Consider the following 22,939-nt stretch of genomic DNA (forward strand, 5'->3'; position numbering starts at 1 on the left):
GGTCCATTTCCTGTACTGTGCCCCTCTCTCCGCTACACTACTCACTCATGATTAATGGTTGAAACCCGCCTACAGTGCATTGGGAACGTATTCAGACTCCTTGACCTTTTTTTGATTCATTTCTTATTCAGAAATGGATTAATTCGTTGTCGTCCCCACCGCCAATCTACACACAATACTCCACAATGACAAAGCAAAAAACGTTTTAGACATTTTTGCAAACATATATATAAAAATAATGAAATATCACATTTACATAAGTATTCAGACCCTTAACTCAGTACTTTGTTGAAGCACCTTTGGCAGCGATTACAGCCTCAAGTCTTCTTGGGTATGATGCTACAAGCTTGGCACACCTGTATTTGAGGAGTTTCTTCCATTCTTCTCTGCAGATCTTCTCAAGCTCTGTCAGGTTGGATGGGGAGCGTCGATGCAGAGCTATTTTTAGGTCTCTCCAGAGATGTTCGATCACGTTCAAGTCTGGGCTCTGGCTGGACCACTCAAGGACATTCAGATACATGTCCCAAAGCCACTCCTGAGTTGTCTTGGATGTGTGCTTAGGATTGTTGTTCTGTTGGAAGGTGAACCGTCACCCCAGTCTGAGGTCCTGAGTGCACTGGAACAGGTTTTCATCGAGGATCTCTGTATTTTGCTCCGTTCATCTTTGCCTCGATCCTAACTCTTCTCCCAGTCCGTGCCGCTTAAAAACATGCCCCAAAAATTTTACGGATGAGTGGCTTCGGTCTGGCAACTCTACCATCAAGTCCTAATTGGTGGAGTGCTGCAGAGATGGTTGTCCTTCTGGAAGGTTCTCCCATCTTCACAGAGGAACTCTGGAGCTCTGTCAGAGTGACCACCGGGTTCTTGGTCACCTTCCTGACTAAGGCCTTCTCCCACGATTGCTGAGTTTGGCCAGGCGACCAGCTCTAGGAAGAGTATTGTGGTTCCAAACTGCTTCCATTTAAGAATGATGGAGGCCACTGAGTTCTTGGGGACCTTCAATGCTGCAGACATGTTTTGGTACCCTTCCCCAGATCTGTGCCGACATAATGCTGTCTTGGAGCTCTACGGACAATTCCGTCAACCTCATGGCTTAGTTTTTGCTCTGACATGTACTGTCAACTGTGTGCCTTTCCAAATCATGTCCAAGGAATTGAACTTACCACAGGTGGGCTCCAATAAATTTGTAGAAACATCTCAAGGATGATCAATGGAAACAGGATGCACCAGAGCTCAATGTCGAGTCTCATAGCAAAGGGGTCTGAATACTTATGTAAATACGTAGATTTTTTATTTATTTTTTTATATAAAAAAAAGAAGATTTGCATAACTCTCAAAACCTGTTTTCGCTTTGTATCGTGTATAGAACAATGAGGAAAGTGTTATATTTAATATATTTTAGAATAAGGCTGTTAAGTAATGCACTGAATGCACTGTGGACATTATAGTTTCCTTTACTGTACGTCTCATTGGCTGCAGGAGTCATTGAGTGACCTCTACTATGAATCCTCCTCAGCCAATGAGACGGACAGCAAGACACGGCACATTAAGCTGCAGGCTACATCGGAGCCTGTGTTTGATACGGACTGTGTAGAGACGGTCACTCAAACTCAAATCAAATTGCATTTGACGTGTACACACAGTATTGTGCAGATGTTATTGCAGGTGCAGTGAAATACTTGTTTTTCTAGCTCCAGTATTAATATCTAGCAATACACAGACAAATCCCCCCCCCCCCAAATAAAAATAAATTAAGAAATATCAGTACGAGCGATGTCCGGAATATAAATGTTCACTACATGACCAAAAGTATGTGGACACCTGCTCATCAAACAGCTCATTCCAAAATCATGGGCATTAATATGGAGTTGGCCCCCTCTGCTGCTATAACAGCCTCCACTCTTCTGGGAAGGCTTTCCACTAGATGTTGGAACATTGCTGTGGGGACTTGCTTCCATTCAGCCACAAGAGCATTAGTGAGGTCGGCACTGATGTTGGACGATTAGGCCTGGCTCGCAGTTGGTGTTCCAATTCATCCCAAAAGTGTTCGATGGGGTTGAGGTCAGGGCTCTGTGCAGGACAGTCAAGTTCTTCCACACCGATCTCGACAAACACATTTATGTACTGACCTTGCTTTGTGCACAGAGGTATAAGTAATGCTGAAACAGGAAAGGGCCTTCCCCAAACTGTTGCCACAAAGTTGGAAGCACAGAATCGTCTAGAATGTCATTGCATGCTGTAGCGTTAAGATTTCCCCTTCACTGGTCTAGTCGGAACCATGAAAAACAGTCCCAGACCATTATTCCTCCTCCACCAAACTTTACAGTTGGCACCATGCAGTCGGGCAGGTAGCGTTCACTTGATGTCCGCCAAACCCAGATTCGCCCGTCGGACTGCCAGATGGTGAAGCGTGATTCATCCAGAGAACGCGTTTCCACTACTCCAGAGTCCAACTCCAACCGACGCTCGGCATTGCGCATGGTGATCTTAGGCTTGTGTGCGGCTGCTCGGCCACGGAAACCCATTTCATGACGCTCCAGACTAAAAGTTAATGGGCTGCCGTTGCTTCCAGTGGCAGTTTGGAACTCGGTAGTGAGTTCTGGGCGGTCCTGCTCTGTGAGCTGTGTCAAACCACTTCCCAGCGGGTTATGCTTTTAAAGTTGAAAAACAGGACTGATTGTCATATCTTGGTGACAAACCTCAGATCCGAGAGAGGGGATTTAACAGCTCACTTAATCTGCTTTAAAACAAAGGGGCATTGTACTCCTAGGTCTAGCAAGGAGCTCACAGGGCCATATCAAAGCTATACTTTGTCCAGCAGCACTGGGCATTTTTACATCATTCTAGAAGAGTGAGCATAGACTGTGTGGGGTGTACCGGGTGTGGCTTGATGTACCGGGTGTGGCTGGGTGTACTGTAGGGGGCTGGGTGTACCTAAAATATTTAGGTTTAAATAGGACTTGAAAGAACAAAACATTTCACAACCTCAAGTCCTTAGTGTAGTTCATTGCACTGACATAGCACTTGCTGGTCATAACACACCTTCAACATGTTGCCAGGACAACAACCTCTCCCTCAACGTCAGCAAAAGTAAAGAGTTGATTGTTGACTGCAGGAAGCAGAGGAGGGAACACGCCCCGATCCACATCAACAGGACTACAGTAGAGAGAGTCAGCAGTTTTAAGTTCCTCTGCGTCCACATCACTGAGGACTTCACATGGACCGACATCACCACCACTCTTGTCAAGAGGGAGCAACAAGAGTCTCTACTTCCTAAGGCGGCTGAAGAAATTCGGCATGCCAACCCGGGTCCTCTCCAAATACTACCGCTGCACCATCGAGAGCATCTTGACCGGTTGCAACACGGCCTGGTACGAGAATTTCTCTCCGTCCACAACCACAAGGCCCTCCAGCGGGTGGTGAAGACAGCCCAGTACCTCACTGGGACCACCCTCCTGTCAATCCAGGACATCTAGTTGAAACAGTGCCCGAAGAAGAAGGCCCGCAGCATCATCAAGAACCCCACACACCCCAGCCACGAGCTGTTCAGTCCCTGACCGTCAGGCAGACGGTACCAGACCAAGAGGTCTATCTATCTACAAGCCATTAGACGGCTGAACATTTGAACTGGACTGACCACCTGCTCTGACTCTCTGCACCTTAACACACACACACACACCTCTTATTATGATTGCTAAATACTGCACAATGTAAACCCTTGCCGTCCATCTTCAACCAAAACATGTACATTTTGGACAATAAATTGTGCCTTCCTGTATTAAATTAATATATATATATATATATATATATATATATTTAAATATTTGTTCTATTCTACTGAGACATTTACTTTATGTTTGTATTCGTATCTTGTATTATCTCTTATTATCTTTGCATTGTGGAGAAGGAACCTGAAAGTGTATCCTGAACATAGAAGTCATAAAACTTGAAACATATTTGCCTTGAAAGATAAGATCTATAACCGGTGCTAAAATGGGTTTTTTTTTCTTGTGATAGCAACACCCGGCATTCAGAGACCGTATACTTACAGTGTGACTGTAGTGAGAAGTGTCAGATAAAACCAATGACGCATTGGCACCTACTGTCCAATCATCACCTATGATGGAATTGCTGTGGTTTTATATCGGCATTGGGATATTATATTGCAGTCCTAATAAAAGCATTGATTTTATTACAGGGTAACTTTATATTGATGTGGATCGACTGATCCACAATGAATTGATTGGAAGTGTCAATCGTGTATGATTCCACAAGGACTATGGGGTTAACTTACATTGTATTACAAAATGGCAATGCCTTGTGAGGTATTATGACAGACAGTGAAAGTCCTGTCAAATTGTTTACTAGTAACCGGGCCTGGGCCAACCTCTAAAGTCATATTACAAGAGTCTGGTTGGGGTGATTTAAAATAAATAAAGTAAAATCACTGGAATGGATTTCACATGCTAGGAATCTGCAGTAAAATAACTATGTCGCAACAGACAAACAAATCATTTGTGGAACTCACCACATAAGTTGATCCATTTTCTCCCGAACGAACCTCCGTTTCGGGAATGGAGAAATGCATTTTTTTAGATGGACCACTGGACGAGAGGACCACTATTTTTGGATGAAAAGGGCACCACAAATCTAGAAGGTAAAGTCTATTGCGAAAGTGGTCTTGCACTCCTCTGCATCGACTCCGTAATCCAGTGTTCCGTTCGTTTGTTCAATCCGAGGCGATTGAAGAAAAAAAAATGGGGGAAAAAATGTTGCTTATCCAACAATATCTGCTGCACTGAACTGGATTACTAGACAACTTCTCCCACGTCAGTACTCTAAACTTTTCCCACTAGCGTTCTCCTAGCAGCCATGTTGCAGATGTAGGTAATTGCACATTCATTGTTGGCTGTAAAAATTATATTTATTCGTCGATTGTGTGTGGAGGTCCAAAAACATTCACCGTTACCGTTGGCCCTATTATAACAATCCGTTCTCAATTCGTACCGATGATACCATTCATGTTCTTTCTCATTAGAACTTTTTGGATGAAAAGGCGCAGTTAGCTCCTGACAACCATCGTCACTTCCCTAAATTGTATAAACGGCTGAGGCGTGTGTGTCGTGAACAGTGTTATTGTGAACAACAGTAGTGGAACCGGAGGTTCGCCTTCAAAATAAAAGTCCCCTATTGAAACTGATACAAACGGATAAAAATAGTGGAAACATGCCATAATTGGACTAGATAATGATAAACCAGGTTGGAATGTGGTTAAATTCAACGAAATACAATTATTAGTTAATAAAAGTTGAGTTGCCCCTTCAAAAAGTTCAAATCAGTTGAAATTGCACTGTGGATGCATGTGAATTGCATTGGCGGCATGACGAGGGGCGGCCTACTCAATAGTCTCGCGTTGCTATACCTCTGTTATTAAATTGCTGTCACGCCTCCCTTAGAGGTCTGTTGAATTTTGTATCGCAAAAATGGTTTGAATGGTCTCCTAGCTCCCAGCATCAAGATTTCTGATTGAATGTAAGCTAGCTAGTTGGCAACATTGCAGAAATTTGAAGAAAACCTGGAGGAAAAACTGAATTCTGTTTATCCAAAAGTGTACTTTATACACACAATCGACACACACTATATGGCCAAAAGTATCTCATTCCAAAATCATGGGCATTAATATGGAGTTGGGTCCCCCCTTTGCTGCTATAACAGCCTCCACTCTTCTGCGAAGCCTATCCACTCGATGTTGGAACATTGCTGCGGGGACTTGCTTCCATTCAGCCACATGAGCATTAATGACGTCAGGCACTGATGTGGGGCGATTAGGCCTGGCTCGCAGTCTGCTTTCCAATTCATCCCAAAGATGGGGTTGAGGTCGGGGCTCTGTGCAGGCCAGTCAAGTTCTTCCACACCAATCTCGACAAACCCTTTCTGTATGGACCTCGCTTTGTGCATGGGGGCCTTGGTATTCTGAAACAGGAAAGGGCCTTCCCCAAACTGTTGCCACAGAGTTGGAAGCACAGAATCTTCTAGAATGTCATTGTATGTTGTAGCGTTAAGATTTCCCTTCACTGGAACTAAGAGGCCTGAACCATGAAAAACAACCCCAGACCATTATTCCTCCTCCACCAAACTTTACAGTTGTCACTATGCATTGGTGCAGGTAGTGTTCTCCTGGCATCCGCCAAACCCAGATTAGTCTGTTGGACTGCCAGATGGTGAAGCGTGATTCATCACTCCAGAAAATGCGTTTCCACTAGTCCAGAGTCCAATGATGGCAAGCTCTACACCACTCCAGATGATGCTTGGCATTGCGCATGCTGATCTCAGGCTTGTGTGCGGGTGAGTATTGGAACCCGATGATGATTTTTTTTACACGCTACGCGCTTCAGCACTCGGCAGTCCCGTTCTGGTGAGCTTGTGTGGCCTACCACTTTGTGTCTGAGCCGTTGTTGCTCCTAGACGTTTCCACTTCACAATAACAGCTCTTACAGTTGACCGGGGAAGCTCTAGCAGGGCAGAAATTTGACAAACTGACTTATTGGGGAGATGGTGGTGCCATGTTTAAAGTCTCTGAGTTCTTCAGAACTGGCCATTCTACTGCCAATGTTTGTCTATGGAGACTGCGTGGCTGTGTGCTCATTTTATACACCTGTCAGCATAATGCTTGTTTTTCTTTGGGGGCCAGGAAGAAGCTGGTACGATGTACATTACTGTCGGTTTTAGATTTTAGTGATGTTATATATATGCAGGCCTCAGCCACGACCCTGAGAGCACTTGATTCAGTGTATCATGCAGCCCTCAGGTTCATTACAAATCAGAAACGCCTAACACATCATTGTGATGTCTACAGCGCTGTTGGCTGGTCGTCATTGACCTTGTGTAGGCTTAAACACTGGTATACACTGATTTATAAGGCCATATTGTAGGCTTAAACACTGGTATACACTGATTTATATACCCATACTGGGTAAAATGCCATTTTATCTCTGTTCTTTTTTAGTTAGATTGATAAATAAAAATCAATTACGGTCCCGTTCTGATTTACTTCTAACAGTAGCAAAAATTAGAACAGGTCATGGTAGAAATAATTTTAGTTACTCAGCTCTGTGGTCCTGGAATTCTCTCCTGAACATTTTAAAATGTGATGATCTAGTTTCGTTGGTGGAGTTTAAACACTTGATTGATGTATATATCATAGAAGAGTGTAATTGTCTTTAGGACAGCTGTTTTTAGATGTTTGTGTTTTTAATGTAAAATGTTTTTGTTGTACTGTGTGTGTGTTTATAGTTTTGTTTAATGTTAGTGAATGTAAGTTGTTTTGTCTGAAACGTTGTTCCCCCTGCTGCTATTGGACCAGGTCTCTCTTGGAAAAGAGATGTTATCTCAATGAGAAATAACCTGTATAAATAAAGGTTAAATACATAAAAACAGGTGTGGCTGAAATAGCCGAATCCACTAATTTAATGGTGTGTCCACATACTTACGACCATGTGGTGTACATCAACATGTTTTGATGGGGTTTTAATCTGCAATTTCCAGGCCATCCTCATGCACTGTTGCACCTATGAGACTAATATAGCCCCACAGTGTCATAATACCCATAAAACCTGACGGTCAAACAGGGAAATGGTTTCAATCGTTTTTTCCAACCATTCATTTTTCCCATAGAGGATTTTAGAAATTAACATGTAAAAAAAATAAGGGCTGTGTTTCGTGTAGAATTACCCTGGTGTGACGTGTTGATAACCATGGACATCTCTCTCAGACAAGGTGACTTTTACCAATATACAGTACCAGCCAAAAGCTTAAGACACACCTACTCATTCAAAGGCTTCATTTTTTACTAATGTCTACATTGTAGAATAATAGTGAAGACGTTAGAACTATGAAATAACACATGTGGAATCATGTAGCAACCAAGAAAGTGTTTTAGAAATCAAAATAGATTTTAGATTCCTCAAAGTAGCCACCCTTTGCCTTGATGACTGCTTTGCACACTCTTGGAATTCTCTCAACCAGCTTCATGAGGAATGCTTTTCTAATAGTCTTGAAGGTGTGCCTACATAATGCTGAGCACTTGTTGGCTGCTTTTCCTTCACTCTGCGGTCCGACTCATCCCAAACCATCTCAATTGGGTTGAGGTCGGGTGATTGTGGAGGCCAGGTCATCTGAGGCAGCACTCCATCACTCTCCTTCTTGGTCAAATAGCCCTTACACAGCCTGGAGGTGTGTTGGGTCAATGTCCTGTTGAAAAACAAAAAGTCCCACTAAGCGCAAACCAGATGGGATGGCGTATTGCTGAAGAATGCTATGGTAGCCATGCTGGTTAAGTGTGCCTTGAATTCTAAATAAATCACTGACAGTGTCACCAGAAAAGCACCTCCACACCATAACACCTCCTCCTCCATGCTTCACGGTGGGAAATACACTCTGCATCTCATAAAGACATGGCGGTTGGAATCAAAAATCTCAAATTTGGACTCATCAGACCAAAGAACAGATTTCCACCGGTCTAATGTCCATTGGTCATTTTTCTTGTCCCAAGCATGTCTCTTCTTCTTATTGGTGTCCTTTAGTAGTGGTTTCTTTGCAGCAATTTGACATGAAGGCCTGATTCACACAATCTCCTCTGAACAGTTGATGCTGAGATGTGTCTGTTACTTGAACTCTGTGAAGCATTTATTTGGGCTGCAGTTTTTGAGGCTGGTAGCTGTAATAAACTTACCCTCTGCAGCAGAGTTAACTCTGGGTATTCCTTATCTGTGGCGGTTCTCATGAGAGCCAGTTTCATCATAGAGCTTGATGGTTTTCGCGACTACACTTGAAGAAACTTTCAAAGTTCTTTAAATGTTCTGTATTGACTGACCTTCATGTCTTAAAGCAGGGGTGGACAATTCCAGTCCTCGAGGGCTTGATTGGTGTCACCATGTTACCCCCAGCCCCAGCAAACACATCGATAATCACCTAATCCTGATCTTCAGATTAGAATGCAATTTGATTAATCAGCTGTGTTTGCTAGGGATGGAGAAAAAGTGTGACACCAATCAGGCCATCGAGGAGTTGCCCACCCTTGTCTTCTGTATACCAGCCCTACCTTGTCACAACACAACTGATTGGCTCAAACGCATTAAGAAGGAAAGAATTTCCACAAATTAACTTCCAGGTGAAGCTGGTTGAGAGAATACCAAGAGGGTGGCTACTTTTAAGAATCACAAATATAAAATATATTTGGATTTGTTTAACACTTTTTTGGTTACTACATGATTCCATGAGTGTTATTTCATCGTTTTGATGTTGTCACTATAATACTATAATGTAGAACATAAAAAAAATAAAGAAAAACCCTGGAATCAGTAGATGTGTCCAAACCTTTGTCTGGTACTGTGCATCAGTAAACTAAAGAGTAGCCAGTTTCTGCTCTGCTTGCTTTTACAACTCGGTGAAAGAGCGCAACACATACACACTGAACTATGCTCTTCTGTGCTGGTCCAGCCATCCTTCCAGAAGCTTTGCCTTCACACAGCATGACAGCCTTTGGTCCTAAATCCAGCCGACCACTCTGAGGCATCCGCATGGTCCTAAAGCACACCGTTGCTGTTTTTTTGTATCACATTGCAATGATAAAACTGGGGAGGACAAAAATGGAATTTCAGAATTTGGGAGGGACATGACACCCCCATCGCTAGTGAAAGTTGTGCCCCTGGGTGATATAATCACGTCCTAAAGTGGAAAAAAAAAGTTTGTTACTTTATGAAATTGCAGTTTCTACTTCATCTAAACCCAAATATTGTATTCCTGTGGTATTTATGCTGGACTGAGGAACACAGACACGCGGTTGAGCAATTTGTGAATGCAATAGAAAGAGAGGGAAGTGTTTCCCAACAACACATTACCTGTACTAGTGATGGATCCATAGCATGTATGAAAGTCTTTAATAGGGATACTATGAAGACATAATGGCAGCACTGTTGGAAAATAATTACTGGAGTGCCACTAAAACAGATGTAGAGTTCTGTACACGGTTATGTACACGGGTCTGTACACGGGTCTGTACACGGGTATGTACACGGGTCTGTACACGGGTCTGTACACGGGTATGTACACCGGTATGTACACCGGTATGTACACCGGTATGTACACATCATTTAATATGGCAGGCTAGTGAACTTTGTAAGTCACAGTACAGAGGCAAGGATGAGATGGGCAAGTACATTTTCAGTTTACTGTTGAACTCTACCAAATCAAGATGACATTAAATCCATTGTGATATTTGCATAGTTCTTGGTAGCGTAAGTAACTCGATATTGGTGAAGGTCATGAGTTACAGAGTCAAATAGACAAATTGAACTCTAATTCCAGAGGAAAAACAAGACAACATGGATGTTTTTGGTGTCTGATAACTCTTGAGGACTTTGGGAAAGAAGCACTTGAGGAAAAAGCTAAATCACCATTCAGTGAGTGTTTTGAAAAAAATCAGGAAGCAGGCCCTCGAAGACATTGTCCATTGCACTGATAAAAAAAACAGTACTATGGACAAAAGTTTATAAACTCATTTCCTTCCTGTAATCCCAATCTGGTTTGACTTTATGAGAGGACATTACAGAGATTCTCATCAGTATCCTACAAAATCAAGTCAGAATCAAATAAGCACAGCAGTGAGTGAGGCTATGTTTAAAAATACTCAAATGGTATACTTTGAATATTAAAAACATAGATCAGATGAGTGTATAACTAAATTGCACCCTTTGATTATAGTTTGTGAGGGAGTCCTCTGTATAAAAATCCAGAAGAAGATATCCAAAAACAATTGACACAGCCACAAGCCATAGAAACATGGCAGAAACATGGTAGAAACATGGTAGAAACATGACTGAAACATGGTAGAAACATGGTAGAAACATGACTGAAACATGGTAGAAACATGGTAGAAACATGGTAGAAACATGGCAGAAACATGACTGAAACATGGTAGAAACATGGTAGAAACATGACTGAAACATGGTAGAAACATGGCAGAAACATGGTAGAAACATGGCAGAAACATGACTGAAACATGGTAGAAACATGGCAGAAACATGACTGAAACATGGTAGAAACATGGTATAAACATGGTAGAAACATGGCAGAAACATGACTGAAACATGGCAGAAACATGGTAGAAACATGACTGAAACATGACTGAAACATGGCAGAAACATGGTAGAAACATGACTGAAACATGGTATATATAAACATGGTAGAAACATGGTAGAAACATGACTGAAACATGGTGTATATAAACATGGTAGAAACATGACTGAAACATGGTATATATAAACATGGTAGAAACATGGTAGAAACATGGTAGAAACATGGCAGAAATATGGTAGAAACATGCTAGAAACATGGCAGAAACATGGTAGAAACATGGTAGAAACATGGCAGAAACATGGTAGAAACATGGCAGAAACATGGCAGAAACATGCTAGAAACATGCTAGAAACATGGTAGAAACATGGTAGAAACATGGCAGAAACATGACTGAAACATGGTAGAAACATGACTGAAACATGGTAGAAACATGACTGAAACATGGCAGAAAACAAACCGGCCACCTAAGCTCCCCCGTAGGTCTTCTCAAGGTCCACCTGCTAAGAAATTGAAAATAGTTTCCCTGAATAACAACTCATGCAAGAAGCATAAAACTGGAGGCCCAGTATAATAAACCTGATGCACAGAAAGATCTAGAATCCCTCCAGTGTTCAGTGAGTGTAGATATTGGAAATGTTTGTACGTTTCCAAATACAAGCTGTTGGTTCAACTGATCCATACAGTCATTTTTACATCTACAGGCAGTGAAATATATTTTCTTTATGAATAAAACTCAGATGAAAAATAATTTTTCTGTTCTATTTCAGTCTGCAAGTCAGAGTCCAGGCTACACCTTTCAACACGCCTAATTTTATTTAGATTAATAAAATAATACTGAACGAAAATATAAACGCAACATGGAAAAAATTCTGCGATTTTACTGATTTACAGTTGAGGTCTGGTAATAGAGGGGAGGTACGTGAGGCGACGTTGGCTCCCCCTGCTGGGAATACGTGAGCTGGGCACCCCGACACGGACAGCTCTAAGTGGGAGGGTACTTAGAGGAACCAACCAACCGTGGAGGCCAAAAGAAAAGGAGCACGGTGGCACCGCGAGAGAGATTGGAGAGAGACCGACACCAAGCCACAATAGAGAAGAAGAACCGAGCCAAACCTAAGTAATTTTCTTTGTTATTTTTTATTTTCTGTCTTAGTAAAGTTGTTTTTGCGGACTAAAGCCTCCCTGTCTCTGTGTCAATCTCTGCACGCTCAATCCAACACCCCTACGGTTTCCCACCCAGTTCATATAAGGAAATCAGTCAATTGGGGCTCCTCAGTGGCACAGCCTCTAGCATCTCAGTGCTAGAGGCGTCACTACAGACTCTGGTTCGATTCCAGGCTGTAACACAACCGGACGTGATTGGGAGTCCGATGAGGCGGCACACAATTGGCCCAGCGTCGTTGGGGTTTGGCCAGGGTAGGCCGTCATTGTAAATAAGAATTTGTTCTTAACTGACTTGCCTAGTTAAATTAATAAAGGTTAAAAAAAATATATGAAAACATCATTAGGCCCTAATCTATGGATTTCACATGATTGGGCAGGGGCGCAGCCATGGGTGGGCCTGGGAAGGCATAAGCCAAACCACTTGGGAGCCAGGCCTAGCCAATCAGAAGGAGTTTTTCCCCACAAAAGGGCTTTATTACAGACAGAAATACTCCTTAGATTCATCAGCTGTCCGAGTGGCTGGTCTCAGACAATCAAGGTTTGGCAGGTGTAGGCTGTCATTGTAAATAAGAATTTGTTCTTAACTGACTTGCCAAGGTAAAAAAAAAAAAAAAAAAAAAAAAATTTTTTACACAGGTGCACCTTGTGCTGGGGACAATAAAAGGTCACACTAAAATGTGCAGTTTTGTCACACAGCCATTGATGTCTCAAGTTTTGAGGGAGCATGCTGAATCCAGGAATGTTCACCAGAGCTGTTGCCAGAGAATTTAATGTTCATTTCTCTACCATAAGCCGCCTCCAACGTCGTTTTAGAGAATTTGGGGGTTACGTCCAACCGGCCTTGCAACTTCAAACCACGTGTCACCACGCCAGCCCAGGACCTCCACATCCGGCTTCTTACCTTCATTTAACCACACCAGTCAGTAATGATCATGCTGTTTAATCGGCTTCTTGACATGCCACACCTGTCAGGTGGATGGATTATCTTGGCAAAAGATAAATGCTCATTAACCGGGATGTAAACACATTTGTGCACAACATTTGAGAGAAATAATCTTTTTTTTTTTGCATTGGAAACACTTCTGGGATCTTTTATTTCAGCTCATGAAACATAGGAACAACACTTTACATTTGTTGGTCAAATTAACTAATATTTGTCTTTTGTTAAATATATAACAACATTCAAAGCGTGTTTAGTATTATCTAGTCCAATTGTGGTGTGACACCACTATTTTTATTCGTTTGCGTCAGTTTCAATGGGGGACTTTGATTTTGAAGGCGAACCGTCGATTCCACTATTGTTGCTCACGGTAATGTTGTTCACAACACACTGGTATGATTGAGAGAGAGGGGAACAGGCAAAACATGTGTTACATTTGCCTCTTTCTGCTTCTTGAAGTTATCCAAAATAGGTTTCATTGGTTGGCGAGCAAGCAGTTCAGGAAACAGACCAAATGTGATACAAATCCCAAGAAAACTGACTACATTGTAGCCGTTAAGCAATAATGTAACCAATATGTATCAAATCGCTCTTCATGAAGCGTTGCAACAGTCCTCTGGTCCAAACCATTTCTGGTAGAGGGGACCACATTTATTTTAAACATTACAAAACAACTATGTGCCAATTTTTTTAAAGGAATTTCCACGAATAATATACATGTATTTTAGTCTGTAGGCAAGACATACATAACATAGGCTATATATTATGTTTTCTAACAACAGCTTCAAATCACTTACGTAAATGATTTATTATCGTCTTCTGACCCCTCTACTGTAATGGCATATTTCAGAGTGTGGGGATGGTCAGATGACGGTGAATTTGAGAACAGTCATCCGGCAGCTTCCAAAATCAATTGAAATGTTTTCTTAATAACATAATTATTATAAATGAAATTGTAAAACAAAAAAAAATGAAATTAGGTATTTTGTCTATGTAGGCCTGTCCATTTTCTTTGTTTTGAAGAAACAAAGAAATATGTCTAATGAATAATGCAACACATTTCGTATTGTTGTACAATATTTTGGATATGAGATCCTCTTTATAGGCTGGGCTGTGCAAAAAGGTCGGGCAATTTGTAATGCTATGAAGCACTGTCTGCTTTCAAACACACACGGATGGGTTTTCTTTATTTTTTTCTCGTCTCAGTCTTATCGATCATTAATTCATGTGAAAAGACGGATAACCTGATAATAGAACTAGCAATACCGGATGTCCCCACGTTACCATATTGTGATTGAACCAACCAATCCAGGTCTTGTAGAGATCAGACAATGATACAAAGGAAACGAAACAAGGAGACATGCGAGTGTATTAAGGAAGCGGCTGTGATTTTAGTAGCTTACAGTCAGTCACATGTCTATCTTGTATTGATCGTATGAATATCGCGTTCAAACATGACAGCTGGATCCAGCCAGCGGAATGCAGCAGTGGTCTTATTGATATTTCATTTATATTTATATGGGAGTTATCAACTGACTGAGTTACAGGTAAGTGGTCTGCTTCGGCTCTATGCTATACAGGAATGCTGCGCAGCTCGCCATAACCGGTTATTTACATTGTACTTGCTGCTAGTAGGCAACACTCAGAACAATATGTTCTTACATTGCAACTGCTGCTACGCTCAAGAGTACAGTTGTTACATTGTTTATACACTCGGATGTGTTACGTTGTATTGTTACATTGTAACTACTATGCTACACTCATTGTTGTTATTGACCCGTTTACACCTTGACATACTTCATTAGGCGCTACGTCATCTTGTCCCACTAGGGAATGGACGTCTGCGGTGTTTGTAACGGCAATATGGAGAAGAGCCTGTCTCTAGTCAGAGATCGCATTTAGTTTGGGAGATTGCAAAATATGACCTTTTCTTTCAAGACAGGATATATATATATATATATATATTGTTTCCGGTGATAATATTGTTTTGTTCGTTTAGTTACTTTTTCCTCAACTTGTTTCTCTAACTTTATAGCATGTCAAATTAGCTTGCACTGCAGAGCTAAAAGCTAGACTAGGTTCAAGATACCACTGTAGCTAGCGACCTCCACCTAATAATTATCATAAAAAAACAAACGACATTGGGGTCACAATAAACTAAAATGGGAGGCAAAAGTCATATAATCAAATTGGCTTAACAGCCAATGTGTATTATTTAACATGACTATTAAAATTGTACTTATATGAATGGATAATTGTTTACAAGTTACTAGCTATCCCATAAAGCGAACACCCGAAAACCACATATTTTCATCTTCTTCTGTGGTTTGGTAACCTCCTGTTCTTCTACGGACTCTGGCTGGACTGAAGATGTCGTAAAGTGATTCCACTCCGTTGTTGACGTCCCCATTGAAATGAATGATATCCGGCGCCTTGTTCACATTACACATAAGCATGTTATGCCGGATGTCATGAATTTCAATGGGGACGTCCACAACGGAGTGGAATCGCAACGCCCCATTGCAGTTGAAGGCTCAGTTGTGATGCGGATGCCATATACATTGACATTTTAAAAACTATACGTAATCTTCAGTAGAAGAACTAGATGAAAATATGTGGTTTTGCTGGTGACTTTATGGGATATCTAGCACCTTTAAAACCATGACGAATTCCTATAAGTACCATTTGAATAGGTATGTTCAGTGACGTGTATTCATGCATGCCAAGTGAAGCCAGGCTTCCCCCCCCAAAAAAAAATCACCAAGAAAAAAGAAAATTATTTATCTTTCTTCTCTCTATGTTTCTTACTGAAAAAAGCGAGAGAAACAGTGCCACTCTGTCTCTGTAGGCCATCTATTCGATGCTGTCTGGCCAAAAAATGTATGACATTGTTTTCCGCCCCCCGATAATTGAATGCAAGGGAAGCCAGTGAGTATTTCGCCTCCCTTGATACAAAAAAAAAGAGTATAAAATAGCCAATCAGCGTCGAGCTAAAGTGAGTGAGCTCAACTATGCATGGTCCTGGCACACCAAAATAAAAGTGTAAAGGGAAGCCAGTTTGGGTTTGGCTTCACTCCTATCACATCGCATCGAGAGCATACGTCATTGACAGAAACTTGTTGCATCTCATTGTGTTATTGTCCTCTGGTGGCTAGCTAGCTAGCTAAAATTGGCCCTTTTCTAAATTAGCCATGGGATGGAGAAAGGGATTTTGACTTGTGGTTTTACCTAATTCTCCGCAATGATTATAATGGTAATGGCAATTCTGATCCAACCATTAATTCATACATTGTGCCCCTGGCCTGAGAGGATGGAAGTTAAATATGTAACTAGATGTAGAAGAAGGCTAATGTTAACCAGCTAACGCTGCCCATGAATGGAAGTTAGGCCAGGTAGCCAGGGACAACAAATACTATTAAAAAAAATTTAATGTATGACAGAGTCATAAACCATTTGGTCAACATGAAAGTGGGGAGGATGGCATTGGCATTTCTCTACAAGTAGGGTGAGTCAACATGGTTTTTACTTGCGCACACACACACACACGCACACACACACAAACACACACACACACAGAAATCAGAACCATGGACAGCCACATCGTATTTAGCTTATTGGACTAAATAGTTTTCAGTATCTTTTTAGTTGTCAATGTATTAGAATAAGCATAAGTGATTTGATGATGTTGAAGTTGACATGGTGCTGGAATAGTGGAGGCAGGTCCAGTTTTCTTTGTGACTTCCGGTAACTCTCCATGGGTCTAAATCAATAAATATATTCTGTCTGGGCTTCCCCAGTGATTTTATCCACACACCACTACTGGTAATGTTAAATAATACACATAGGCTGTTAAGCCAATTTAATTATAAGACTGTTGCATTCCGTTTACGTTTAAGTTGGTGATGGTAATGGTGTTTGTTTTTGATGATAATTATTAGATGGAGGTCACAAGCAGTACAGTGGTACTTTCAACCTAGCCTAGCTTTTAGCTAGCTACAGTGGTATTTTCAACCTAGCCTAGCTTTTAGCTAGCTACAGTGGTACTTTCAACCTAGCTTTTAGCTAGCTATAGTGGTATTTTCAACCTAGGTTTTAGCTAGCTACAGTGGTACCTTCAACCTAGCCTAGCTTTTAGCTAGCTACAGTGGTACTTTCAACCTAGCCTAGCTTTTAGCTAGCTACAGTGGTACCTTCAACCTAGCCTAGCTTTTAGCTAGCTACAGTGGTACCTTCGACCTAGCCTAGCTTTAAGCTAGCTAACTGTTCTGCAGTGCAAGCTAACTTGACTTGGGAAGTTAAAGTCTAAAGTTAGAGAAACAAGTTGAGGAAAATGTAACTAAATAAAACATGTTTTATTATCACCTGAAACAATATATTTATCATATCTTGAATGAAAAGGTCATATTTTGCAATCTCCCAAAATAAATGCGATCTCTGACGAGACACGGGGGCGACCGAGAGCCTAGTGGTCAGTGTCGGACTAGTAACCGACAGGTTGGGGGATCAAATCTCCCCGAGCTGACAAGGTACAAATATGTTGTTCTGCCCCCCTGAACAAGGCAGTTAACCCACTATTCCTAGGCTGTCATTGTAAATAAAAACACAGCCTCTCCTCCATATTGCGTTACAAACACCTCACGTGTCGGTTCAGAAGCGGTGCAGGACTCCGTGAAGATGACCTACGGTGTAATGAAATACGTTACGATGTAAACGGGGTATAAATAACTGTCTTCTGCTAGCCTGCCTGCTACATTGACAGAGATTTGTCGCTTGATTATTATGACTTTTATTATGAATCAGTTTGGTGAAGATGTCGATGTTGATAAAGGCGTTGTGAATTTCTGCTGAACAAACAGGTATGCCATCTCTGCAACAGAACAGTGCAGAATAGCACCGCTCTGGACCAGTTCTGTTCCGCGTCTGCGGGCTTGGTTGACGGATGCTGCTGCCTGCTGCGAAAAGAAAACAGCAGCAATGCTGACTACGTCATCGGGTAGGAAGTTGTGCTTTGGCAACACCGGGCTTCGTTTTGATGATTATTGATTATTCACTGGATGTAATAACATATTGTGTAGAAACATTCAACAACTATAACAACTCTAATAACGTGTAACAACTGTTTAGTAAAATATACAAACTGATTACTTGTCTTGTAGCCAATGTCTCATTGTCATTGTTACATTATGTTGTCTATTTCCCCTAAAAACGTTATTTATGCCACTCTGTTTTCTCACTCAGGTTGGACCTATCAAACTGTTCTCTAAGTCATGTCAAGGACCTTCAAGAGGCATCAACAGCTGCAATGATGTATGTTAAACAGACCGTTTACATTTAGGCTACAAACCTGGTCAGTTTGTTCATGTTTTTATAGAGCCTATGTTCTTCTACAGAGATATCTCACTGAACCCCATAGTTCAGCTGAACAATTCACTGTTTCAAGGCTTCATCCAGTTGGATAACCTGTAAGTACAACTCACCGAGCTGTGTTACCGAGTCCAACCTTGCAATGCACATTTTAATGTCCAATCAGTTCCTTATTAGCATAGAATTCACACATTTTAATGTCCAATCAGTTCCTTTTTAGAATAGAATTCACATATTTGAATGTCCAATCAGTTCCTTATTAGAATATGATTCACACACATTTTAATGTCCAATCAGTTCCTTATAAGAATAGAACATTTTAATGAGCCTATACCTTTTCTGTAAGGATTCTGCCTGTCAACCTGACCTGTCCAGGAGGCAATGCATCATGGAATAAAATGGAGGTCAAAGGGGACACTCGTCACTGTGAAGGACAGAAGGACATCTGCAACCAGACCGGACATCTGTGTAAGTCACGTGTCAACCTTTTTTTGCTGCATGATCCTTGTTGTTGTGTCTAATAATGAAGTAGCCTAGTAGTTGAAAATACAAAAACACCACTGTTTTGGTAAATAGAAGGATAGGGCTGGGGAAAATGTAACCACTCTCAAATTCATAGACAAAGCTTTGGATGGAATGACTGACCGTTCATGATATCAAATTATAGTTTTAACCACATTTTGAGGCAAGACGGTGTTTGTTTGCAATAATTGTATTTTATTATCATTGGAGTAAAAAAAAAAAAGCATATCCTTTGTTCTAATGACGGCCAAAGCTGAACAAAGCTAATGAGGCATTTATAAGTTATATTCTTCAATAATCCGTGTGCAATATGCCTTTCATTTAAGAAGTCCAAAAATGTAGATGCCAATTACAGATTGCCCACTTTAAAACTCACTTTGTGAAATTAAAATGTCCGCTTTCATTCAGCTGTGATTCTGAACACAGTGATCTGGCATCAATATTATAGGTGGCATTACTGTCATAATATCGGTTTATAAAGTATCATAGAGACTATAACATTGCTTCTGAGCAAGGCGTTTAACCCACTGTTCCTCGGGTGCCGAAGACGTGGATGTTGATTAAGGCAGCACCCCGCACAGGGGTTGGGTTAAATGCGGAAGACACATTTCAGTTAAATGCATTCTGTTGTACAACTGACTAGGTATCCCTCCCTCCCCCTCCCCTCCCCTCCATCCCTCCCTCCCTCCCTCCCTCCCTCCCTCCCTCCCTCCCTCCCTCCCTCCCTCCCTCCCTCCCTCCCTCCCTCCCTCCCTCCCCCCTTCTACAGCATTGAACTGCCCTGAGAACTCCCTCTGTGCAGCGTATGGCCCGGGCTTCTTTGAGTGTAGCTGTGTGGACCACTTCCATGGATACAAGTGTCTCCGAGAGGTCAGTGAGTACACCACATCATCCATGTATGACTATTGGCAAGACAATGGCTTTAACTTTATCCTCAACAACATTCATTCATATCCAATCTCTGATTGTCGAAGACAGCATGAGCGTTCATTAATTACCGAGGGAAATTCACAGCCTTTCAAACAAAACCCCATTGTGGTGTAAGTGCCGCGGTAAACACCGAGTCACATTGTTGTTCTCCGTCTCTGTCGTTGACAGGGGAAGTTCCCTATAATCAAGGTGTTCGGGATTCTAGGGGCCTCCACAGTCCTGGTCTCCATCCTGCTATGGGTCACCCAGAGACGCAAGGTCAAATCTGCCTGAGGTTGTACCCACTCCCCTGGTCTGAGGCCTGGTCCTGGGACTCTATTTGGGAAAACACTTGTCTTCCAGTGATGCTGACATGAAGAGACAGGGGTGGAAAAATGTGACCATTTTAAAAAAACTGACTTTAGCGTGGAAAGTCAGCGTATTCTATGGAGGTAGTTGTATCATTGACCTTTATAGTTTCAATCATCTGTTTTGATGGGGTTGTTAAATCTTTGTTTTATCACCACAGATGTTGCAATCGTTGTAGCCTTTAAAAAAAAAAAAAAAAAAAAAAAAACAACCTTGCAGACATTTCCCTAGATCAACATGAAATCTAAGAGATTGTGATGCGGGACAATACACGACCTCACTTTATGGTCTACAGTATGTGCCAAATCGTGTTTTATAAAAATAAAAAAGTTGACTAAGATGCTTGGGGCCAGTTTCCCGGGACATCGACTAAAGCCTCGTACAGGACTAAAACATCTATTTCAATGGAGATTCTCCACCGAGCATGTTTTTAGTCCAGCACTACGGTTAATCTGTGTCTGGGAAATCAAACCTTATACTTGATCAATGAAGCATGAATAGTAGTAGAAGCAATAATATGCAGTATAAAGTTGCATTAGCCCCTCCCCCCTCCCCTAATTTTTGGGAAAACTGACAAAGATATCGATTAATTAATTACATTATAGGGAGACACGAGCAAAACACATTGTTTGCAGAGAATGTTGAATTGTTGTTGTATGTACAGATTGTTCATGTAATAATAAAATGTTTTGCTGTTTGCATTTTGTATTTCATCTTGGATTAAAGAAGATATGATATACTGACAATATAGATATGATATACTGACAATATAGATATGATATACTGACAATATAGATATGATATACTGACAATATAGATATGATATACTGACAATATAGATATGATATACTGACAATATAGATATGATATACTGACAATATAGATATGATATACTGACAATATAGATATGATATACTGACAATATAGATATGATATACTGACAAAATAGATATGATATACTGACAAAATAGATATGATATACTGACAAAATAGATATGATATACTGACAAAATAGATATGATATACTGACAATATAGATATGATATACTGACAAAATAGATATGATATACTGACAATATAGATATGATATACTGACAAAATAGATATGATATACTGACAATATAGATATGATATACTGACAATATAGATATGATATACTGACAATATAGATATGATATACTGACAAAATAGATATGATATACTGACAATATAGATATGATATACTGACAATATAGATATGATATACTGACAATATAGATATGATATACTGACAATATAGATATGATATACTGACAATATAGATATGATATACTGACAATATAGATATGATATACTGACAATATAGATATGATATACTGACAATATAGATATGATATACTGACAATATAGATATGATATACTGACAATATAGATATGATATACTGACAATATAGATATGATATACTGACAATATAGATATGATATACTGACAATATAGATATGATATACTGACAATATAGATATGATATACTGACAATATACTGTCTATTGAACAAAAATATAAAAGGAACATGTAGTGTTGGTCCCATGTTTCATGAGCTGAAATAAAAGATGCCAGAAATTTCCATACGCACAAAAATAGCTTATATCTCTCAAATGTTATGCACACATTTGTTTACATCCCTGTGAGTGAGCATTTCTCCTTTGCCAATATTATCCATCCACCTGACAGCTGTGGCATGTCAAGAAGCTGATTAAACAGCATGATCATTACACAGGTGCACCTTGTGCTGGGGACAATAAAAGGCCTCTCAAATATGCAGTTGTGTCACACAACACATAAGCCGCCTCCAACGTCATTTTAGAGAAGTTGGCAGTCCAACTGGTCTCACATCCTCAGACCACGTGTAACCACGCCATCCCAGGACCTCCACATCCAGCTTCTTCACCTGTGGGATTGTCTGAGACCAGCTACCCGGACAGATGATGAAACAGGAGTATTTCTGTCTGTATTAAAGCCTTTTTTGTGTGTTGAAAATCCCATTCTGATTGGCTGCGCCCCTGCCTTGTCATGTGAAATTCAAAGATTAGGGTCTAATTCATTCATTTCAATTGACCGATTTCCTTATATGAAATGTAACTCAGTGAAATCTTTGATTGTTGCGTTTATATTTGTATTCAGTATAGACATGATATACTGAAAATATACACCGAACAAAAATATAAATGTAATATAAATGTAAAGTGCTGGTCTCATGTTTCATGGTCCCAGTCTGGACTTCACTGCTCCCACAGCCATTCAGATGTGCCTTTGTTCTCTGGTCCCACTTCCCCACACTCTGATCCCCTTACCAGCTTCAGGCCCACTTCCCCACACCCTCACCAGCTTCAGGCCCACTTCCCCACACTCTGATCCCCTTACCAGCTTCAGGCCCACTTCCCCACACTCTGATCCCCTTACCAGCTTCAGGCCCACTTCCCCACAGCCTTACCAGCTTCAGGCCCACTTCCCCACTCTGATCCCCTTACCAGCTTCAGGCCCACTTCCCCACACTC

At 41.0% G+C, this 22,939-nt stretch overlaps 2 protein-coding genes across 5 annotated transcripts in view; one reads left to right on the top strand and one right to left on the bottom strand.

Annotated features, from left to right (window-relative positions):
- LOC110529264 (sorting nexin-17) overlaps positions 1–5,120 on the bottom strand; it is a 66,532-nt gene extending 61,412 nt beyond the window's left edge. For all 3 annotated transcript variants that reach the window (XM_090242428.1, XM_090242427.1, XM_090242426.1), the window contains exon 1: positions 4,529–5,120. In XM_090242428.1, the coding sequence (XP_090098554.1) occupies positions 4,529–4,588 (60 nt within the window). In that variant the 5' untranslated portion in view covers positions 4,589–5,120. The remainder of the gene's footprint in view (positions 1–4,528) is intronic.
- LOC110529265 (all-trans retinoic acid-induced differentiation factor) lies at positions 4,535–21,105 on the top strand. Of its 2 annotated transcripts, none has more exons than XM_090242432.1 (7): positions 4,535–4,657; positions 18,097–18,233; positions 18,479–18,547; positions 18,631–18,702; positions 18,951–19,072; positions 19,896–19,996; positions 20,225–21,105. In XM_090242432.1, exons 3-7 carry the CDS (start codon positions 18,543–18,545, stop codon positions 20,327–20,329), a joined length of 405 nt encoding a protein of 134 aa, XP_090098558.1. In that variant the 5' UTR covers positions 4,535–4,657; positions 18,097–18,233; positions 18,479–18,542; the 3' UTR covers positions 20,330–21,105. The 2 variants fall into 2 exon arrangements, with proteins under 2 accessions (XP_090098558.1, XP_036840479.1); XM_036984584.2 differs by lacking the exon at positions 4,535–4,657 and adding an exon at positions 14,132–14,787.
- The last annotated feature ends 1,834 nt before the right edge of the window (positions 21,106–22,939 follow it).

The sequence above is a fragment of the Oncorhynchus mykiss genome, chromosome 8 (genome assembly GCF_057628025.1).
Source record: "Oncorhynchus mykiss isolate SJ-2025 chromosome 8, ASM5762802v1, whole genome shotgun sequence".
Taxonomy (NCBI): Eukaryota; Metazoa; Chordata; class Actinopteri; order Salmoniformes; family Salmonidae; genus Oncorhynchus; species Oncorhynchus mykiss.

Bases quoted from the DNA above. Each gene is read 5' to 3' on its own strand.
- LOC110529265 (XM_036984584.2), top strand. From the start codon at position 14,695: ATGACAGCTGGATCCAGCCAGCGGAATGCAGCAGTGGTCTTATTGATA. The intron at 14,788-18,096 runs GTAAGTGGTCTG...CTGAACAAACAG, and splicing joins ATCAACTGACTGAGTTACAG to GTATGCCATCTCTGCAACAG. The intron at 19,073-19,895 runs GTAAGTCACGTG...CCCCTTCTACAG, and splicing joins CAACCAGACCGGACATCTGT to CATTGAACTGCCCTGAGAAC.